The sequence below is a fragment of the Ornithorhynchus anatinus genome, chromosome 16 (genome assembly GCF_004115215.2).
Source record: "Ornithorhynchus anatinus isolate Pmale09 chromosome 16, mOrnAna1.pri.v4, whole genome shotgun sequence".
Classification (NCBI taxonomy): domain Eukaryota; kingdom Metazoa; phylum Chordata; class Mammalia; order Monotremata; family Ornithorhynchidae; genus Ornithorhynchus; species Ornithorhynchus anatinus.
Window position 1 is genome coordinate 44,447,218 of NC_041743.1, and position 22,701 is coordinate 44,469,918.

At 56.0% G+C, this 22,701-nt stretch overlaps 1 protein-coding gene across 1 annotated transcript in view; it reads left to right on the forward strand.

The window, feature by feature from the left end:
* Positions 1 to 3,935: 3,935 nt before the first annotated feature.
* The window catches only part of RPS6KA1 (ribosomal protein S6 kinase A1), a 36,573-nt gene continuing 17,807 nt past the window's right edge, over positions 3,936 to 22,701 (forward strand). Inside the window, exons 1-2 of the mRNA XM_029080847.1 lie at positions 3,936 to 4,032; positions 9,277 to 9,321. Of these exons, the coding sequence (XP_028936680.1) occupies positions 3,970 to 4,032; positions 9,277 to 9,321 (108 nt within the window). The 5' untranslated portion in view covers positions 3,936 to 3,969. The remainder of the gene's footprint in view (positions 4,033 to 9,276; positions 9,322 to 22,701) is intronic.

Genomic DNA, 22,701 nt, shown 5'->3' on the forward strand with positions numbered 1-22,701 from the left:
CCTCCTCCCTGCCCTGTGGACAGCTCCGGCTGACCCTTTAATTAATGATGGTACTGTTAAGTGCTTATTATGTGTCAGGCACTGTTCTAAGCGCTGGGGTGAGTACAAGCAAATCAGCTTGGATGCAGTCCCCGTCCCTCGTGGGACTCACAGTCTCAATCCCCGTTTTACAGATGAGGGAACTCTGCGGCCCAGAGAAGTGAAGTCCCTTGTCCAAGATCAGACAGCAGAAAAGTGGCAGAGCGGGAATTAGAACCCATGACCTTTCGATTCCCAGGCTCATGCTCTATCCACTAGGCCATGCTGTTTTATTGACCAGACCCCGCCTCTCCCACTGTGACTTTAAATCTTCCAGATCCTGAGGCGCCCAAAGCCCTAAGGCCCTGCCCTCACTATCGGCTCCCCCTGCTCTCTTAGCTTGAACCCCAGCTCCTGTGTCACAGTCAGTCATTCGAATTTATTGAGTGCTTACTGGGTGCAGAGTACAGTACTAAGTGCTTTGGAGCGTATAATACAACAATAAACAGACACATTCCCTGCCCACATGAGCTTACAGTCTGGAGGGGAAGACTGACGTTAGTTAATACAAGGAAAAAAATAAATGACAGATAAGGACGAAAGCGCTGTGGGGACGGGAGGGGGGAATGAATAAAGGGAACAAGTCCTGCCCTGCAAAGAGCTCAATAGGAGGTCAGGGGGCGGGGAACAGGGAACAAATGGTGGGAAGATGTGAGATTTATTCCCCCTCCACGCATACACACACACTCGCCTGTAAAATCTGCCAACCCTCCTGAAATCCCACCTTCTCCAGGAAGTCTTTCCAGATTAATTTACCCACCCCCGTGGCAGCCGCCCCACAGCCCGCCACAGAATGTGTATCTCAAGTAGCTCAGGAGTTCATCGAATGACTTATCCATCCCCTTCAGCCTAAGATATTGTTGCCTCCCACCACCTTACTCTCGTAGCCTCCGTTTTCCCTCCTCCTACCCTTTGTCAGTCATTGTGCCTGCCAGCCTCCCCTCATTCGAATATGAACTCCTTGAGGGCAGGGAATGTAGACTGGCAGGACTGCATTGTAATATCTAGTATAGTGCTCTGCACACAATAAGCATTCAATAGATTCGCCTGATTGAATGAATGGATGGATGCCTTGCTTCTGCTGAACTCTTGGAAGCATTTAGTACAGTGTTTAGCCTCCAGTAGGTGTTCAGTAAATGCCACTGATCAACTGATGGAGCTGGAGGCCAGGATGAGGGAGGGCAGTGCCTCTGGTCTGTGGCATTACCCCAGGGTCCAGCCCCAGCCCTGAGAGGGGATCCCGATTCGTCCAAATTTCCGGCCGCCGGACTGAGAGAATGGGGGCATTGACGGGGAAAACCGAAGCTGGGATCATCGCCCTCTTCTCTGCCATAGCCTCTCAGATCTGATCTCCTCAACAAGCCCAACTCCCCCTCTAGTTGCCCCATTTGCCAACGCTTGCGTAACAGCCTTCCCCTCTGCTACTCACCCCTTTCCCTCCCCTGAAGAATTCCCTCCCACCCCCGGCTGCCCCTCGCTGCCACCGCCCCATTGGCGGCCGGCACGAAGAGGAGGCTGGGATCACTCCGGTTCGCAGAGCCTCCTGAAGAGGCGGACCGAGACTCTGATGAAGAGGAGGTGAAGGGCATCCCAGGTGGGGGTGAAAGAGTCCCACAGAGTGGGGCTGTCTATCCCCACCGCCCACCTGGTTCCCCCGAGTAGAAACAGCCCCCCAGGAGGCAGGACCAAGAGGCCTAACAGGATGGGATGGTGGCAGGGGGTGGGATGAGCTGACCTCTGCGTTCTCTCCTGATTCTCGCTGAGATTTGCCAGAGGAGGGGCTCTGGCCTGATTCCCGTTTTCTTCTCTGGAGTGGTACAGACCCCCTGGGGTGGGATGGGGAGCTCGGATGGCTCAGGCGCAGCTGCAGAGAGCGGCTCCCCAGGTGGGATAAAGTGAAAACCTGGGAGGATTACCCCAGAGGTCATCTTGTCCCTCCCCCTGCCTTCAAGGGGGATGATTCCGCAGAGTACCCTCAACCAACTGCCCGTCTTTCCAGTCCCCGCACGGGTCAAACCCAGTCAGGAATCAATTTTAACCCAACACTCCTCTGGGCAGGAAATCCTTCCTGGAATTTAGCTCTAATCCCTCCTGCTGCAAGCCCGCTTCCTCTTGCCTCTTCACAGCCCCTCACCATCCTCCGGCAGAGACTCTCTCCAATGACCAAGGGAGATGGTGTTCACCCCCGCAGAAATTGTCCGGTTCATTCATTCATTCGATCGTCTTTATTGAGGGATTACTGTGTGCAGAGCACTGTACTAAGTGCTTGGGAGAGTACAATACGACAATAAACGCACACGTTCCCTGCCCACAGAACCCGGGGGGAGACAGACATTAATCTAAATATATAAATTTCAGAATTGTACATAAGGTCTGTAGGGCTGGGAGGGGGGATGAACCAAGGAAGCAAATCAGGGTGACATAGAAGGGAGTGAAAGAAGAGGAAAGGGGAGCTTAGTCAGGGAAGGCCTCTTGGAGGAGATGGGCCCTCAGTAAGGCTCTGAAGAGGAGGAGAGTAATTGTCTCCATCGATGCCCAAAGGTGTCCACCTGCTTGCCTCTACCTGAGTTTAGAGCAGCCTTAAAAAAAAAAAAAGCAACCTTTTCCATCCCACCTCATCACTTTTTTCCCCTTGGGAGAAGCAGCGTGGCTCAGTGGAAAGAGCACGGGCTTGGGAGTCAGAGGTCACGGGTTCTAATTCCCACTCCTCCCTCAGCTGTGCGACTTTGGGCAAATCACTTCACTTCTCGGTGCCTCAGTGACCTCATCTGTAAAATGGGGATCGAGACTGAGCCCCATGTGGGACAACCTGATTATCTTGAATTCCCCCCCAGTGCTTAGAACAGTGCTTGGCACATAGTAAGCGCTTAACAAATGCCAGTATTATTATTATTATGCCCCTGCCCTCCGAGGGATGATCAGAGAGTGGAATAGTAATATAATAATGGTATTTGTTAAGCAGTTACTCCTGTTCTAAGCACTGGATTAGATACAAGGTGATCTGGCCGTCCCACGTGGGGCTCACAGCCTTCATCCCCATTTTACAGAGGAGGTAACCGAGGCCCAGAGAAGTGAAGTGGCTTGCCCAAGATCACCCAGCTGACAAGTGCGTGGCTCAGTGGAAAGAGCCTGGGCCTGGGAGTCAGAGGTCATGGGTTCTAATCCCACCTCTGCCGTTCATCAGCTGTGTGACCTGGGGCAAGTCACTTTACTTCTCTGGGCCTCAATTCCCTCATCTGGTAAATGGGGATCAAAACTGTGAGCCCCACGTGGGTCAACCTGATGACCTGTATCTACCCAGAGTCTAGAACAGCGCTCGGCACAAAGTAAGCGGTTAAAGAGCCGGGACTTGGGAGTCAGAGGTCATGGGCTCAAAACCCGGCTCCGCCGCTGGTCAGCTGTGTGACCCCGGGCAAGTCACTTCGCTTCTCTGGGCCTCGGTTACCCCTTCTGTAAAATGGGGATGAAGACCGAGAGCCCCACGTGGGACAACCTGATCACCTCGTGTCCCTCCCGGCGCTTAGAGCCGTGTTTTGCGCAGAGTGAGCCCTTAACAAACTTCATCATCATCATGGTAAGCGCTTAACAAATACCAACATCATCATCATCATTATTATTAAGCGGCAGGGCCGGGATGAGAAGGCACGTCCTCTGAGGATCTGGGACGGGTGGGGGGGGGGGGTCAGGGGTCTCGGCGGGGGGCGGGGCCTGGGCCCCCGGCGGCCCCTCCCCCGGTCGCCAGGTCGCCAATGGGGCGAGCGCCCCGTGGCCGCGGGTCCGCCCTTCGGGGAGGCCGCTGACGGAGCCAGCAGAAGTGGAAGTGGCTCGGCGGGGGTCGGGTGCGGGCGAGCGGACGGGGCCGGGGGGCGAGCGACGGGCGGGGCCGGCACAATGCCGCTCGCCCAGCTCCGGCAGCCGTGGCCGGACATGGAGTTGGTGCCGCTGGACGCGGAGGTGAGCGGGCAGGGCCGGGCCGGGCCGGGCCGGACGGGTGGGCACCTGTGGGCCAGGGCAGGAGCGGCCGGCCACGGCTCGCCCCTGCCCGCTCATCTCTGACGGACAGTCAACCCGTCCCGGGGGAGGGGGAGGGGGCGCGGCCCGGGGACGAAGGCAGTCGCCCCCTCCCCGCGCCCAGGGCCACCCGAAGACCCCGGCGTCCAGAGGCCGGGCAGGACCGGACGAGCCCCCCTCCCCCAAGGGGGACCTTCCTCCAGGCCCCTCCACTCCTAACTTCCTCGGGAGACGGGGGCAAGGAGACCCTTTCCCAGCTCCCCCTCCTCGGGCAGCCAAAACTGAGGCGGAGGGTCCCGCCGGGGCACCCCAGAGGGCCACGGGCACCGCCTGGCACCCCCAGCTCGCAGCCACCCAGGGGCAGCCCGGGGCTGGGGCTTCTTTGTCAGCCCCTCCCCAGGCAGACCCCTCCCGGGTCCCGGCTGACGGACTGGACCCTCCCCTCTCTTCCTCCTTCACCCTCTCCTGCCCGGTCCCCAGCTCAGTGCCCCCCCCCCCCCGGGGGCAAGAGTCCTACCTGGGCTGGGCGGCGGGGCCAGGGTAGGTGCCGCCTGCCGCTTCCGGCTAGAACTCCTCCCTGCCCTCCCTTCCCCGAAGGGCCCACACAGGGAGCTGCCGGGGGAGCTGCCTACCTATGGCTGGCATAGGGGCGGCGGGCGGCACCTCCTCTGGGCCCGGCAGTGGCAGTTGGGGGCTCCGGAAACCCGGAATGCAAGAGGTCTTGCCTTGACCCCGTGAGGTGTCGGCCAACTCCAGAGGCCGCCCATCCGGCCAGGGGTCCGGCCTCTCGCCGAGGCCCGCCGACCACCCTCCGGCCCCGGGGGAGGTCACCTGGCCCGCGCCCTGCCACGTGCCTTGCTCGTGGCAGAGGGGTGGGAAGGAGGACCACCCCCCCCCCAGAGGAAAGGGGCTTGTGGTCACCGGTCTTTCACGTCTCAGCCTCCACCGTCTCCAAGCCTTGGTGGCCCCGAGTCGAGTTCTTCCTCTCTCCACGGGTCTGATGGGGTCTTCCGCCTCGATACCCCCCTGTTGCCCGGCTCACAGCCTCTCCCACCCCACCCTGCCAGTGGGGGTGCTCGGACTTCCCGTGCCCTTGCCGTGGCTTCAGGGTAGGCCTGGGCTTTGACGTTGCCCCACGGAGCGGTGTTCTTCCTCGCCGGGCCCGTGGGGGTGGCCGGGGGCAGGGAACCGAGCCCTCAGATCCAGGCGGGGGGGCGCGCCGGCGAGGGTGGGATGGAAGGGCTCAGGGGAGGAGGGATGGTGGGGAACAGGGGAGGGAGGACTCTCCTTCCTCTTCACAGAGCCGAGGCAGCAGAGCGCCCTGCCGAGCCCCGCTCGGAGCCAGACGGTGGGGAGGGGGCACCCCAAGCTCGATGGGAAGGGGGAAGTGTGGAAGGTGAAGGGGTGGGGGGGCAGTCCCGCCCGAGGGAGTCCAGAATAGTTCTTTCAGACAGTTTGCTTGGGATCCCGCTTCCAGCGGCTCTCTGGGTGTGAGGACTATTGCAGTCTCCCCGCCCAACACCCCCCCCGCGCCCCCCCCCCCCCCCCGGTCACCGGATGAGGGAGGGGGTTTCGGTGTGGTGGACTTTGGGGAGTGGCAGGGAGAACTGGGGGAGGGCCGGGATCCAGTCCCTGCTCCCCCTCGCCCCGCGCCAGGCAGACGTCCTCAACTCCACCGATTGTGTAAACTGGGCCGCTCTCCACGGGCATAGAGAAAGAGCGGGTTTCCCCCCACCGGAGACGCCAGGAGCCAAGACTTCTGGCGCCGGGCCGGGGTGGCCTCTGTCTCGCGGGGTCCGGAGGCTTCGCTGGGTGCGGCCCGGGTGCCCTCCGGCCTCCTCAGGTGCCCTTACCCGATCTGGAGCGAGGGGGAGGCCCGGACCCTGACCCGCCCGGTCAACTCCGTTGTTACATCGTACTCTCCCAAGCGCTTAGTCCAGTGCTCTGCACACGGTAAGCCCTCAATAAATACCACTGATTGAGGCAGAACAGGCAGGTTCTATGGAGGTCCCACATCAGCTGGAAGGTCACTCCTGAGAGGTCATCCAGCCCAGCCTCCTGCCTCTGGGCAGGCAACACCAGAAAGGGGATGACCACTTTCATAAAGCGTGCGGAGACCCTCCAGGGTGAAGCCGGTCCTGGGGGTGACAGCCACCAGGATGGGGGGAGCAGGGCTGGTTTCGGGTGGGGCCTCCCGGGGCCTGCTCCGGATCAATCAGTCAGTGGTATTTATCGAGTGCTTACTAAGCGCACAGCTCTGTATCGAGTGCTTGGGAGAGTACGATACAACAGAGTGGATAGAAACATCCCCTGCTCACGAGGACCTTTCGGTCTACGGGGGGAGACAGATTTTAACGTAAATCAATGTGACAGATATGGAAATATGCTGTGGAGCTGAGGTGGGGGAACAAATAAAGGGAACGATTCGGGGCGAGGCAGAAGGGAGTGGGAGAGGAGGAAATGAGGGCTTAGTCAGGGAAGGCTTCTCGGAGGAGATAGGCCTTCAATAAGGCTTTGAAGGCGGGGAGGAACAGGAGGACTCCAGAGAACAGGAACCCTCCTGTTTCTCCCGGACACAGAGTGTCAGCTTTCGCCCCGGGCCTTGTAACCGAGCTCCAACTCACAGGTACTGCTGCTGATATTGGAGCCAGGGCGGATCTTGGAGCTGGAAAAGAAAGGGCCCCACGGCTCTAATTTATTTATTTATATTAATGTCTGTATATCTGTACTTTATTTCTTTCAATTAATGTGTGTCTCCCCCTCTAGACTGTAAGCTTGTTGTGGGCAGGGGTTGTCTGTTCATTGTCCTGTTGTACTCCCCCAAGCTCTTAGTGCGGTGCTCTGCGCACAGTAAGCACTCAATAAATGCGATTGAATGAATGAGTTAGACAGGGCCCTGGCCCTCCTCTGTAGCTCAGAGCTGGGTGACCTTGTCCAGTTGGGAGTAGAATTCCCCTCCGGATGGGGGTGTGGCCATGGGGCTGGCTCTTCTCTTGGTGGGGGGAGCTACCAGCTAAGCAGAGCTGTGGGACAGAGCGGCCCTGTTGGGGGGTCAGCCCCCAGGTTGCTCCGAATCCCCAGTTGTGATTGTAAATCAATCATCGGCGTTTATTGAGCACTTGCCGAATACAGATCCCTGTACTAAGCACTTGGGAGAGTACAATTAATGATAATAATGATGGTGATGGTATTTAAGTGCTTACTATGTGTCAAGCACTGTACTAACCTCTTGGGAGAGTACAATAGAACAATAAACACACACATCCCCTGCCCACAATGAGCTTAGAGTCTAGAGGGGGAGACAGACATGAATAGAAATCAATAAATGACAGCTATGGATATAAGTGCTGTGGGGCTGGGATGTGAATAAAGGGAGCAGTCAGGATGACGCAGAAGGGAGTGGGAGAAGAGGAAAGGGGGTGCTTAGTCACGGAAGACCTCCTGGAGGAGAGGGGATTGTCCCCACCAGCCCTCTTAAGTGTGTGTGTGTGTGTGTGTGTGTGAGAGAGAGAGAGAGAGAGAGAGAGAGAGAGAGAGACTGACTGTACTGTGAGTGATCCCTAGATCATCATGGCCTAGTGGAAAGAGCAAGGGCCTGTGAGTCAGAGGACTTGGATTCTAATCCTGACTCAAGCACTTATCCGCTGTGACCTTGGGGAAGTCACTTTGCTTCTCTGTGCCTCTGTTTCCTTATCTACCAAATGGGGATTAAGGCTGTGAGCCCTATGTGGGACAGGAAGTGTCCAACCTGATTATCTTGAATCTACCCCAGTGCATAATACGGTGCCTGGCACAAAGTAAGCACTCGATAAATGCCCCAATTAATACCCTAAAGAGAGGGCTGAGGCTTCTGGGATGTGACAGGCGCCACTGAGGTCAAAGAGGGTCCTCTTGACCGGGCCCCCAGCGGGGCACAGGGCCTTCGGTGCTGGGATCCAAATCGACCTTGGATATGCTGCTTCCTGTCCCCCCTCCTCCCCCTCTCCAGCCCCTCCATCTGTTCCCCGGTTTCCTGGGATGTCAGAAGTGTTTGTCTTTTGTGGGAAGGAAGGGGCGGGGCAGACCACCCCCCCCCAGCCCCCTCCCCCAGCCACGAGGAGATGCGCCTGGGGTCTGCCCTGGCCCTCCGCTCGCTCTGCAGATGGCTAAGCACACAGTGCTCTCACCCAGGAGGGAGGAGGATGGAGGGAAGGAGGGAGGGAGGGAACCAGGGAACGAGCTGGATCTTGGTCCGTCTTTGAGGCTCTGAAGGGAGGAGACCCTGACCAGCTGGGCTCCGGGGTCCCTGAGAACCACGCAGAGGTAATGAAAGCGGTCACAGCAGGAGAGACTTCAGATGCTCCTAAGGAGAATTTCCTGCTGCAAATTCATTCATTCACTGAGCGTTTACTTTGTGCAAAGCACTGTACTAAGCACTTAGGAGAGTACACTAGTACTAATTATGATGGTATTTGTTAAGCGAATACTATGTGTTAGGCACTGTACTAAGTGCTAGGATGGATACAAGCAAATCAAGTTGGAAAAGGTCCCTGTTCCATGTGGGGCTCACAATCTCAATCCCCATTTTACAGACGAGGTAAGTGAGGTCCAGAGAAGTGAAGTGACTTGCCCAAGGTCACTCAGCAGACAAGAGGTGGAGCTGGAATTAGAACCCATGACCTTCCGACTCCCAGGCCCGAGCTATCTCCATTACGCCATGCTGCTTCTCTGCTTCTTTTTGTTCTGTCGTACTCTCCAAAGTGCTTAGTACAGTGCTCTGCCCACAGTAAGCGCTCAATAAATACGCCTGACCGACTAACTAAACCTCGCCTGACCCACCTTCAAAGTTTCCTGAAGAACCCCCTCCTCCTCAATCAAAATGGATTGATCGATCTTCCAAAAAGCCTTCCCTAATGGATCGCCACCTCCCCGGTCACCTCAGTGTCACCGCCTTGGTCCTCTTGGATCCGTGCTTGGCACTGCTGGGTTTTCCCCTGCGTCTGGGGCACATCTCTTCCCTTCGCCTTAACGCTGCCGTGATCTTCAGTTTGCCTGGAGCTTCCCCTCCTCCGAGCAGCTTACAGTCTATCTGTCCCCCAGGGCCTGGCACTGGGCATGCCCTACCACCTGGGAGCCACTGGCATGGCATCCTGTCCCCACTGCAGACCCTCCGTCCCGGGCGCTAACGCCGATCCTCTTCTTTTCCAGAACGGACAAGCCGTCGTCGAAGAGGCGGGGAGGTTTTCATCCAAGGTAAGGGTTGGTATGGATTTTGGGGTGAGGATGGGGACTAGGGCACGGGGGTCTCTGGCGCAACCCCAGCAGGGCTTACTAGTCCCTGGGGGTGAATCTCAGTTCACCCCCCATGGAATCTGGGTCCTGTATGATCAGTCTGGGTGCAGAGTGTTGAGGGGAGGGACGGGGGAGGCCTCCAGCTCAGTGTTTGGGATTTTTTTATGGTATTTCATTCATTCGATTGCATTTACTGAGAAATTACTGTGTGCAGAGCACTGTATCAAGTGCTTATTTGTTAAGTGCTTACTACTTGCCGGTCACGCTGGAGTAGATACAAGATAATCAAGTTGGAAACAGTCCTTGTCCCATATGGGGCTCACAACCTTAATCCCCATTTTACAGATGAGGTAACTGAGGTACACAGAAGTGGAAGTGACTTGCCCAAGGTCACGCAGCAGCCAAGTGACAGAGCCGGGTATAGAACCCGGGTCCTTCTGACTCCCAGGCCTTTGCTCTCTCCATTAGGCCGCGCTGCTTCTCTAGCTGCTACTTTAAACTTCTCTAGACTGCGAGCTCCTCCTCCGCACTAAAAGCTCACGTGGGCAGGGAAGATATCTACCAACTCTGGACTCTCCCAAGTCAATCATCGGTCAAATTTATTGAGCGTTTACTGGGCGCAGAGCACTTCAGTAAGCGCTTGGGAGAGTACAATGTAGCAGACGCCTCCCCTGCCCACAGCGAGCAGCACAGTGCTCTGCAAATAGCAAGCGTTCCGTAAATACCGTGGATTGGTGAGGGGAGGGAATGAAAACAGCAGCTGGATCCCGGCCTATTTGGGGTGCAGATCTGCTCTTCCCCCACAACCCTGGGGACCGTCTTCCTCAGACTGTAAGCTCCTGAGAGGGGCAGGGAGGGGTGTCTAATTGTTCTATTGGACCTAGCGGAAAGATCGTGGGCCTGGGAGTCAGAACACCTGGGTTCTAATCGCAGCTCCACCACTTGCCCGCTGTGGGTCCTTAGGCAATAACAGTAATTATTACTAATAACTGTGGTATTTTAGTGCTTAACATGTGTCAAGCCCTGTACTAAGCACTAGGATAAGTCAAGTTCATGCAGATTTTTGCAGTCGCTGCCCCACATAAGGCCTTCTAGTCTAGGAAGCCCCATCTTTTCTCACCCACTTGCTTCTGCGTCGTCCTGACTTGTTCCCTTTGCTTCCCCCCCTCCCAGCCCCACACCATTTACGTACATATCTGTTATAATATTATTTGTATTGATGTCTGCCTCCCCCCTCCCAGACTGAAGCTCATTGTGGGCAGGGAATGTCACTATTATTATATTGCTCTTTCCCAAGGACTTAGTACAGTTCTCTGCACACAGTAAGCACTCAGTAAATGATTAAATGAATGAATGAAATGGGACTTCAGCGTAAGAAGGAGGGAGAGCGGGTATCTGCTTTTTACAGATGGGGAAACAAGCATGGTGAAGTGTCTTGCCCAAGGTCACATAGCAGACAGGTGGCAGAGCCAGGATTAGAACCCAGTTCCTCTGACCCCCAGGTCTGTGCTCTTTCTACTGGACCACACTCACTCAACCTCCTTGTGCCTAAATTTACTCATTTGTAAAATGGGGATTTAAGACCCATTCTCCCCCACCTTTAGACTGTGAGCCCCATGTGGGAGAGGGATGGCATAAATCTGAATGAACTGTATCTATCCCAGTGCTTAGTACACTATTTGGCACATAGAAAGCACTTAACAGACATCACTATTATTATTATTCTTAGTTTCCTGTGCAGCATACGTGCTCAATAAATACCACTGATTGGTCAGGGTGAAGCAGAGGCCCCCTCGCCCCAATCCCCTGGGTAGTTCGGCTGGTCCCGAGCAACTCGGCTTTCCTCAACAAGGTAAAGGTTGGCAATGCCACCCAGGCCCGGCGCCTGCTCCGTCTCTGCCGTCACCTTCACCCCCGGTTCCTGGGAGGAAACGGGGAGGAAGAGGGAGAGAGAGGGAAAAAAAAGCAGAACAACCGATCCAGCGGGGAGGGTCCTCGGGGCTGGGGCCGGGGTTGGGGGGTGAAGAGCGCCTCGGGGTGAGAAGCGAGGCTCCCTGGCTCGTCGCCCCATGAGCTTCCGGCCCCGATCCAGTGCCAGACCGACTGCAGCGGGCCATGCTGGGACAAGACGGGCCGGGCCGGGCCGGGCCAGGACAGGACAGGCCCCAGGGGATCTCTGCCACGCCCGGGGAAAAAACACTCCACGCCTTCCTGCTTCTGGCCGTCCCATTTCCTTTCCTCGCAGTGCGGTCATCGCTGTCTGTCCCTGCAGCCCGCCTCCCCGGGGGACAGTGGGACGGATGGGCGGGTGGACCCTTCCTCCAGTGGGGGTGGGGGGCAGCCGCGTGGTTTGGGCCCACCGGGGACCCGTGAGCCTCCGGCCTCTGCTCCATGCGGGAGTCTGGAATGCGGCCAGGGCCAAGCTGGGCCAGGGGAAGGGAGAGGACCCACTGTCCCAAACCTGAACTCCCCAACCTGTCTGTTCTTCTATTGTCCTCTCCCAGGTGCTTAGTTCAGTGCTCTGCACAGAGTAAGCCCTAAATAAATACGATTGACTGACTCTAGTCACCACCATCCCAACCTGCATAGGTTCCCCCCCACAAAACACACACACACACCCCTCTTACCATCGCCACCTCCCAAACTGAGGCTCAGAATGCAGGAAGACGTGGGGGGCTCCCTCCCCGATCTTCTCCTCCATCCTAGGTTCCAGGGGAGAAACTCCAGGGCTCCTTTCAGTTCACCCCCAGGGAGCAAGGGAAGGAAAGCAGGCTTCCTTCGCAATTAATCAATCAAAGGTATTTATTCCTTCCTACAACAATAAGCAACCACATTCCCTGCCCACAATGAGCTTACAGTCCAGAAGGACTGTATTGAGCGCTTACTGTGTGCAGAACACTATACTAAGAGCTAGGGAGAGGACAATACTACAGAGTTGGTAGATAGGGTCCCTGCCTGCAAAGAGCTTAAAGTCTAGAGGATGAGACAGAGAAGCAAATAAATTACAGATGTAGATGTAAGTGGTGTGGAGGGAGAGGGGTCTCAAGGGCTTCAAGGGGACAGGTCCAAATGCCAAGGAGAAGAAGTAGGGGAAAATACCTGTCTTCACCCCCTAGACTGAAAACTCCTTGAGGGCAGGGAATGTGTCCGTTTAATTGTATCGTACTCTTCCAGACGCTTAGCACAGTGCTCTGGACCCCGTAAGCACTCAATAAATATGACTGAATGAAAAGTGGGGGGCCAGGGGCCAGGGCGGTTCACAGAACACAGGCCCAGGATGCGGGAGGAGGGGAGGCGAGGGAGGCGGGCAGAGCGATTCCTAGCGCACAGGCCCAGGCCTGGGCGCCGGAGAGGAGGATGCTGGGAGCATCTGCGTGCCGTGACGGGTGTCTGGAGTTGGGGTGCTGACTCAAACCTGGGAGGGAACCCCACCGCGTGCACACGGGGAGGAGATAATGACTATGATTCAGGCCTCCCCGCGGCCTTTGATCCCGCAGTGGGGCCGGATGGGGGGGGAGGCAGGCCAGACTGTGTGGGTCACAAGCAATGTGAGACGATTCTCCCCCCGACTCAAAGTCTTATTGAAGGCCCATCTCCTCCAAGAGGCCTTCCCGGACTAAGCCCCCGCTTTCTTCTCCCACTCCCTTCTGCATTCCCCCTGGTTCTTCCCTCCGCCCAGCCCCACGGCACTTATAATAATAATAATGTTGGAATTTGTTAAGCGCTTACTATGTGCAGGGCACTGTTCTAAGCGCTGGGGTGGATACAGGGTAATCAGATCATCCCACGTGAGGCAAGGACTGTCTCTATCTGTTACAGATTTGTACATTCCAAGCGCTTAGTACAGTGCTCTGCACATAGTAAGCGCTCAATAAATACTATTGAATGAATGAATGAACATTCCCTGCCCACAATGAGTTTACAGTCTAGAGGGGCTATGCAGTTTACTAGATCCACTGGGAGGAAGGAGAATGTTCAGATGGAAGGTCAGGTCTCCCCCATTTCTTCCTATCCCCACCCTCCCTCCCTTGCTCTACTTGACGCCAATTTTTTTAAATGGTATTAAGCATTTACTATGTGCCAGACACTGCACTAAGCACTGGGGCAGATATAAGTTAATTTGTTTGGACACAGTCTATGCCCAACATGGGGCTCCCGGTCTTAATTCCCCTTTTCCAGATGAAGTAACTGAGGGCCAGAGAATAATAATAATAATAATAACTGTGGTATTTAAGTGCTTACTAGGTGTCAGGCACTGTACTGAGCTCTGGAGTGGATATTAGCAAATCGGTTTGGACGTGGTCCCCGACCCACGTGGGGTTCATAGTCTCAATGCCCATTTTACAAATGAGGTAACTAAGGCCCAGAGAATAATAATAATAATAATTGTGGTATTTAAGTGCTTACTATGTGCCAGGCACTGTACTGAGCTCTGGGGTGGATATTAGCAAATCGGTTTGGACATGGTCCCCGACCCACGTTACAAATGAGGTAACTAAGGCCCAGAGAATAGTAATAATAATAATAACTGTGGTATTTAAGTGCTTACTATGTGCCATGCACTGTACTGAGCTCTGGGTTGTATATTAGCAAATCGGGTTGGACACGGTCCCCGACCCACGTGGGGTTCACAGTCTCGATCCCCATTTTACAAATGAGGTAACTAAGGCCCAGAGAAGTGAAGTGACTTGCCCATGGTCATACAGCAGACAAGTGGCAGAGGTGGGATTAGAACCAAGGTCCTTCTGACCGCCAGGCCTGGGGTCTACCCACTAAGCCACGCTGCTTCTCTGAGGTCGGGTTGGGTGACCTGCCCAGTCTTATCCGCCTTATCCGAACGCGCCTCCGCGGCCCCACTCTGGGCAGTGAGCTCCCTAGGCGGAGGACGCCCATCCTATCCATCCTGTCCCGATCAGGGTCCACGACGCCTCCCTGAGCTCGGCTTAGCCGAAAGAGAGCTCCCGGAGGAGGGGAGGCGGAGGCCAGTGCATAGAAGCCCCCCGCCCGCAGCTTCCCTCTTTCTGAGCGGGCAGGAGGTGTGTCCCCCGACCCAATTCCGGAGCGCCCTGGTTTCCGGGTCCTCTCCCACCCCGAACTTTGTCCCGAAAGCCGCACCTGGATCCGAGCCCCGCCCGGCCCAAGTTCCCTCCTCGCCGATCGGGTCAGGGTGCGGGCCAGGCCCAACCCAAGTAAGGGGAAAGGCCGGTGCCCAGCCTTCACCCCTCCCTTACTGCCACCCCCTAAAAAAAACCCTCATTCTCCGGACTCAGAAGCGGGGCTTCTCTTCGTTGATATGACGCCCTTCCGCATTGTCTCCGAGCGCGCTCCTCTGCGTACACTGCATAAAAATAATAATTCATTTACTCAGTCAGTTGCATTGAGCGCTTACTGTTCAGAGCACTGTACTAAGCACTTGGGAGAGTATAATACAACAGGAGACACAGTCCCTGCCTAGTAATAATAATTGTGGTATTTGTTAAGCACTTACTCTGTGCCAGGCGCTCTACTAAGTGTTGGGGTAGATAAAAGATAATTGGGTCGGATGTAGTCCCTGTCCTGCATTGGGCTCACATTCTTAATCCTCATTTTACAAATGAGATAGCTGAGGCCCAGGGAAGTGAAGTGATTTGCTCAAGGTCACCCAGTAGACAAGTGGCAGAGCCGGGATTAGAACCCAGGTCCTTCTGACCCCGAGGGCCGGGCGCTATCCACTAGGCCACGCTGCTTCCTTCGGGCCACGCTTCTTCCCTCGTTGTGTGCATTTAGGCGCGTGGTTGTTGACTCCGTATCAATAATATTTATAGAGCACTTACAGCATGTAGAGCACCGTACACTAGAACGGAGTTCATTCAATAGTATTTATTGAGCGCTTACTATGTGCAGAGCACTGTACTAAGCGCTTGGGATGAACAAGTCGGCAACAGATAGAGACAGTCCCTGCCGTTTGACGGGCTTACGGTCTGATCGGGGGAGACGGACAGACGAGAACGATGGCACTAAACAGCGTCAAGGGGAAGAACATCTCGTAAAAACCGATGGCAACTAAATAGAATCGAGGCGATGTACAATTCATTAACAAAATAAATAGGGTAATGAAAATATATACAGTTGAGCGGACGAGTACGGTGCCGTGGGGATGGGAAGGGAGAGGTGGAGGAGCAGAGGGAAAAGGGGAAAATGAGGCTTTAGCTGCGGAGAGGTAAAGGGGGGATGGCAGAGGGAGTAGAGGGGGAAGAGGAGCTCAGTCTGGGAAGGCCTCTTGGAGGAGGTGATTTTTAAGTAAGGTTTTGAAGAGGGAAAGAGAATCAGTTTGGCGGAGGTGAGGAGGGAGGGCGTTCCAGGACCGCGGGAGGACGTGACCCGGGGGTCGACGGCGGGATAGGCGAGACCGAGGGACGGCGAGGAGGTGGGCGGCAGAGGAGCGGAGCGTGCGGGGTGGGCGGTAGAAAGAGAGAAGGGAGGAGAGGTAGGAAGGGGCAAGGTGATGGAGAGCCTCGAAGCCTAGAGTGAGGAGTTTTTGTTTGGAGCGGAGGTCGATAGGCAACCACTGGAGTTGTTTAAGAAGGGGAGTGACACGCCCAGATCGTCTCTGCGGGAAGATGAGCCGGGCAGCGGAGTGAAGAATAGACCGGAGCGGGGCGAGAGAGGAGGAAGGGAGGTCAGAGAGAAGGCCGACACGGTAGTCTAGCCGGGATATAACGAGAGCCCGTAATAGTAAGGTAGCCGTTTGGGTGGAGAGGAAAGGGCGGATCTTGGCGATATCGTAGAGGTGAAACCAGCAGGTCTCGGTAACGGATAGGATGCGTGGGGTGAACGAGAGGGACGAGTCAAGGATGACACCGAGATTGCGGGCCTGCGGGACGGGAAGGATGGTCGTGCCATCCACGGTGATGGAGAAGTCTGGGAGCGGACCGGGCTTGGGAGGGAAGATGAGGAGCTCAGTCTTGCTCACGTTGAGTTTTAGGTGGCGGGCCGACATCCAGGTGGAGACGTCCCGGAGGCGGGAGGAGATGCGAGCCTGAAGGGAGGGGGAGAGGACAGGGGCGGAGATGTAGATCTGCGCGTCATCTGCGTAGAGATGGTAGTCAAAGCCGTGAGAGCGGATGAGTTCACCGAGGGAGTGAGTGTAAATGGAGAACAGAAGAGGGCCAAGAACTGACCCTTGGTAGACACGTTCCCTTCCCCCGAGAAGCTTATGGTCCAGAAGGGGAGAAGGAGGTTAAAATAAATTACGGGTATGTACGGAAGTGCTTTGGGGCTGAGGGTGGGATGAATAAAGGTGTAAATTCAAGTGCAAAGGCGAAGCAGAGGGAAGAGGGAGTGGAGGAAATGAGGGCTTAATCGGGGAAGGCCTCTTGGAGGAGATGTATGTACTTTGATTGTGTGTGTGTGTGTATTTCTTCCAGGGGGTGGGAGGCAGGTATCCGGACTGCACTTGTCCTCAGTTCAGTTTCCCGAGGAGCCATCCGCCTCCATTCTGGGCCGGCAGGGAGGGTCTTATATGTCCATATCTGTAATTTAATAATTTGTTATTACCAAGTGCCGTCGAGTAATTTCCGATTCATAATTTAATACTAGTTTATTAATAATAATAACGGTGTTTGTTAAGCGCTGACTGTGTGCCAGGTACTGTACTAAGCACTGGGGTGGATACGAGCAAATTGAGTTGAACACAGCCCCTGTCCCACCTGGGGCTCATGGTCTCAATCTCCATATTCCAGATAGCAGACAAGTCAGGTCCTTCTGACTTATAAATAGTGGAAAGTGGCTATAAATAGTGGAATAGTGGAAAGAGCCCGGGCTTGGGAGTCAGAGGTCATGGATTCTAATCCCGGCCCCGCCACTTGTCAGCTGTGTGACTTTGGGCAAATCACTTAACTTCTCTGTGCCTCAGTTCCCTCATCTATAAAATGGGGATGAAGACTGTGAGCCCCACATGGGACAACCTGATGACCTTGTATCTCCCCCAGTGCTTAGAACAGTGCTTGGCACATACTAAGCGCTTAACAAATACCATCATTATTATTATCATTACCAATAAATGGATTTATGTCAACGTCTGTCTCCTCCCCCACTCCCCGCCAGACTGTAAGATCATGGTGGGCCAGAAATGTGACTGTTTCTTCTTGGACTGTCCTCTCCCAAGGGTTGAGTACAGCTCTCTGCACATAGTAAGCAGCGTGGCTCAGTGGAAAGAGCCCGGGCTTGGGAGTCAGAGATCATGGGTCCGAATCCCGGCCCTGCCACTTATCAGCGGTGTGACTGTGGGCGAGTCACTTCACTTCTCGGTGCCTCAGTTCCCTCATCTAATAATAATAATGTTGGTATTTGTTAAGCGCTTACTATGTGCCGAGTACTGTTCTAATAATAATAATAATGTTGGTATTTGTTAAGCACTTACTAGGTGCAGAGCACTGTTCTAAGCGCTGGGGGAGACACGGGGGAATCAGGTCGTCCCACATGGGGCTCACAGTCTTCATCCCCATTTTACAGATGGGGTAACTGAAGCCCAGAGAAGTTAAGTGACTTGCCCACAGTCACACAGCTGACAAGTGGCAGAGCTGGGATTCAAACTCATGACCTCTGACTCCAAAGCCCATGCTCTTTCCACTGAGCCACGCTGCTTCTTCTAAGCGCTGGGGTAGACAAAGGGGAATCAGGTTGTCCCACGTGGGGCTCACAGTCTTAATCCCCATTTTACAGATGAGGGAACTGAGGCACCGAGAAGTGAAGCGACTTGCCCAAAGTCACACAGCTGACATGGGCCCTAGCAGGGATTCGAACCTCATCTGTAAAACGGGGATTAACTGTGAGCCTCTCGGGGGACATCCTGATGACCCTGGATCTCCCCCAGCGCTTAGAACAGTGCTCTGCACATAGTAAGCGTTTAACAAATACCAGCGTTATTATTATTAGTAGTAGTAAGCGCTCAATAAGTAATTGAGTGACAGGAGACGAGCGGAGTCCAGGGCGCTCAGCTCGGACGCCGCGCGCCCTCTGCGGGCCGAAGAGAGGAGGTGCGGTGCGGTGCTGTGCTGTGCTGTGCTGTGCTGTGCGTTGCGCCCCTTCCCATCCCCCCCCCCCTTTCTCCTGGGCAAAGGGCCGTCGCGGCTACTATTTATAGCCCGGGGCTTCCCAGATCGGACCCAATCTTCCGGCCGGACCGGGCCCGCCACGCGATCCGCCCCCTCCCCTCAGATGCCCTACGACCGTCTTCCCGACTCTGCTGGTTATTAATAATAATAATAGTGGTATTTGTTAATAGCTGACCAGGGGGTCAGGTGCTGTACTAAGAGCTGGGGTGGATCCAAGCAAATCGGGTTGGCTAGGGCACCGCCCTGGGAGTCGGAAGGACCCGCATTCTAATCCCGACTCTGCCACTTGGCTGCCGCGTGACCTCGGGTAAGTCACTTGGCTTCTCTGGGCCTCGGTTCCCTCGTCTGTAAAATGGGGATTGAGACTGTGAGCCCCACGGGGGACAGGGATTGGGTCCAACCTCATTAGCTTGTGTCTCCCCCAGTGCTTAGAACAGTGCTTGCCACATGGGAAGCGCTTAACGGATATCGTCGTTATTATTAGTATTGTTATTACAGTCCCTGACCCACATAGGGCTCACACTCTCAATCCCCATTTTACAGATGAAGGAACTGAGGCCCAGAGAAGTGAAGTGACTTGCCCAAGGATAAGTCACTGAGCCCCCCTGTCGCTTTCTGGTTCTTTCTGCCAGGGCCTCCCAGGCCAACTCTCTCCAGGGTCGATTAGTCCATTGTTCCTATTTATTGAGAGCTTATTGTGTGCAGAGTAATAATAATGTTGGTATTTGTTAAGCGCTTACTATGTGCAGAGCACCGTTCTAAGCAAGCGCTGGAGGAGATACAGGGTCATCAGGTCGTCCCACGTGAGGCTCACAGTTAATCCCCATTTTACAGTTGAGGTAACTGAGGCACAGAGAAGTGAAGTGACTCGCCCACAGTCACACAGCTGACAAGTGGCAGAGCCGGGATTCGAACCCATGACCTCGGACTCCCAAGCCCGGGCTCTTTCCACTGAGCCCCGCTGCTTCTCCTAGTACTGTACTAGGCACTTGGAAGAATACAACAGAGAAGCAGCGTGGCTTAATGGAGAGAACACGGCCCCGGGCATCAAAGGACCCGGGTTCTAATCGCGGTTCTGCCACATGTCTGCTGTGTGACCTTGACAAGTCACTCCACTTCATGGCCCAGTGGCAAGAGCAGGGGCTTGGGGGTCAGAGGTGATGGGTTCTAATCCCGGCTCCGCCACTTGTCTGCCGTGTGACTGTGGGCAAGGCACTTCACTTCTCTGTGCTTCAGTTACCTCATCTGTAAAATGGGAATTGAGACTGTCAGCCCCACTTGGGACAGGGACTGTGTCCAACCTGATTGCCTTATATCTACCCCAGTGCTTAGAACGGTACTTGGCACTTAGTAAGTGCTTAACAAATACCGTAATAATTATTGTTATTATTATAATCTGTTCCCTGGAGACGCGAGCCTCGTGCCGGGGCCTCGGAGGTGGAGGTACCCCCTGAGGCTTCTCTGGGTCGGATCTGCGCCGCGGCCCGAGGCTGTTTGGAAATGGTGTTGCCTTGTGCTCGGGACACAAAGTTGCACAACTGCGCGGAGCTACACCCCGGTTTCCACGGCGACGTCGTTGCGCCAGGATGCAGTCACCTCTTCCTCGCCGGTTGTGGTTTTGCTCTGCAGCTTGTTTCGAGGAGGGGACCGGGGCCTAAGCCGGTCCTAGTGGGGTCCCCCCGCTCGCCCCATCCCCACCCGTATCCCCCCAAGGGCCACCCAAAGCCGAGGCGGAGCGGGCGGCCTAGCTGTCCTCCTGCTCCTCCTCCTCCTCTGGCCCGAGCTGGGGGTGTCTAGGTCTGACTCGGCAGCAGCTGCCTGTTCTCAAAGCTGCTGCTCCTCTCACCCCATCACTTCCTGTTTATGAAACCCAAACCATGTTCCGTAAGGGGTGGGGGTGGGTGGGGGACCCCCAGCTGCCAGGCCCTGGGCACCCCACCCCCACCCCCGGGCAGCGCTGCCCTGCTGCCTTGCCCAGGTGCCCGAAGACCACTTCTAGTGACTCCTAGAGAATAATAATAATAATAATAGTACTTGTTAAGCGCTTACTATGTGCCTAGCACTGTTCTAAGCGCTGGGGTAGATACAAATTAGTCAGTCAGGTTGGACACAGTCCCTGTCCCACACAGGGCTCACACTCTTAATCCCCATTTACAGATGAGGTAACCGAGGTCCAGAGAAGTGAAGCGACTGGAAGTGAAGCGACTTGCCCAAGGTCACACAGCAGATATGTGAAGGAGTTGGGATTAGAACCCAAGATCTTCTGACTTCCAAGCAGCATGGGACTGGGAGTCGCAGGGTCCTGAGTTCTAATTCTGCTTCTACCACTTGCCCGCTGTGTGACCTTGGGCCAGTCACTTCACTTCTCTGGGCCTCAGTGCCCTCACCTGCAAAATGGGCATTGAGATTGCGAGCCCCACGTGGGACAAGGGACTGTGTCCAATCCAATCCAGTTTCCACCCCAGCGCTTAATACAGTGCCTGGCACGTAGTAAGCGTTTAACAAATACTATCACTATTATCTTTGCCTGGCTCCCTAGGCCCCGGCGTCAGAGGGCCCAAAGCCCCCCAGGGGACGGCGAAGACCAGCCCCGTCACCTACACTGGTCCCTAGAGGCGGAGGGCCTGGGCACTCATTCATTTAATCGTAATAATTGAGTGTTTACTGTGTGCGGAGCACTGTCCTAAGCGCTTGGAAAGTTCAGTTCAGCAGTAAAGAGAGACAATCCCTGCCCACAACGGGCTCATGGTCTAGGAGGGAGAGACAGACCTCTCCCCCTAAACAGGCATCAATATAAATAAATTAAAGATATATATATCCAAGTGCTGTGGGGTGGGGAGAGGGGAGGAAGAGCAAAGCGAGTGAGTCAGGGTGACGCGGAAGGGAGCTGAGGGAAAATGTGGGGATTAGTCTGGGCATCCAGTGCTTAGTACAGTGCCTGGTGCATAGTAAGCGCTCGACAAAGGCTATTGTGATTATGATGATGACCCCTGGTCTGGGGTCGCCTCTGGAGCCGGGCCTGGGACCGGGCCTGGCAGGGTCCGGAGGGGATGGGAGAGGCTCCGGGCCGGGCCGGGGCCGGCCAGGGCCCCCGGAGACCCTTCCCCTCCAGGGAGGCGGGGGCGGCCGGAGGCTGTCTGCGGTGGGGAGGATGGGGGCCGGGGGCGGGAGGAGGGGAAGTCCCACGGTTTCCTCTTTATCGGGGGCCCGGGGCTGGCCGGGCGACCGACTGGTCGGCGGCGGGAGGCCGAGCCCTCCGGGGTCCAGGCCATGGCGCTGCTCAGACACCTCTTCCGCATCAAGCCCAGGACTCAGGAGGCAAGTCTTGCCCCCCTCACCCATCCAGGAGCCCGTCCCCCGGGGCGGGGGGCTTCACGGGCTCTGGGTTGAAGCTGCTGACCCTTCTCCGGACGGAGCCTTGCCCACAAAGTGTGAGCACGCCGGGTCCCCCCGCCCGGCCCCTGAGGGAAGGGGTTCTGGGAGGCTCAGCCTTAAAGCCAGCGCCCTCTGACCTGCCCCGACCCAGGACCCTTAGCCCCGGGCCTCGGGAGGGGTCACGGACCTGGGGTCGAGGGCGGGAAGAGGCATGTGCCCGCCTGGCACTTTCGAGGGCTGATAGAACGGCCTGCAGGTGGGCTCCCCTCTGTCCCCCCGCCGGGCGCTGGGAATCTCTAAAGAATAAGAGGCCGGACCCACCTTTGCAGTGTAGACACTTGAGCACCCAGCAGGCAGCGGCTCGGGATCCCTAAAGGGACCGGAATTGGAGCCGCGTTTTGAGGTGTAGACACTTTTGCACCCAGCAGGCAGCGGCTCGGGATCCCAGAGGGACCGGGGTGGGAGCCGCGTTTTGCAGTGTAGACACTTGAGCACCCTGCAAGGAGCGGCTCGGGACCCCAGAGGGACCGGAGTTGGAGCCGCGTTTTGCGGTGTAGACACTTGAGCACTCAGGCAGCCGCTCAGGATCCCAAAGGGACCGGAGTTGGAGCCGCGTTTTGAGGTGTAGACACTTTTGCACCCAGCAGGCAGCGGGCTCAGGATCCCAGAGGGACCGGGGTTGGAGCCGCGTTTTGCGGTGTAGACACCTGAGCACCCTGCAAGCAGCGGCTCAAGCCCCTTGGGGGCCCGGGCTTGGGGCTGCCATTGCAGTGTAGACACTTTTGCACCCTGTAAGCAGCAGCTCGGGATCCCTGGGGTGTCCGGACTGTGACCCGCGCGTTCTAGAGGGGCCGGGGCTCAGGCCCCAGTG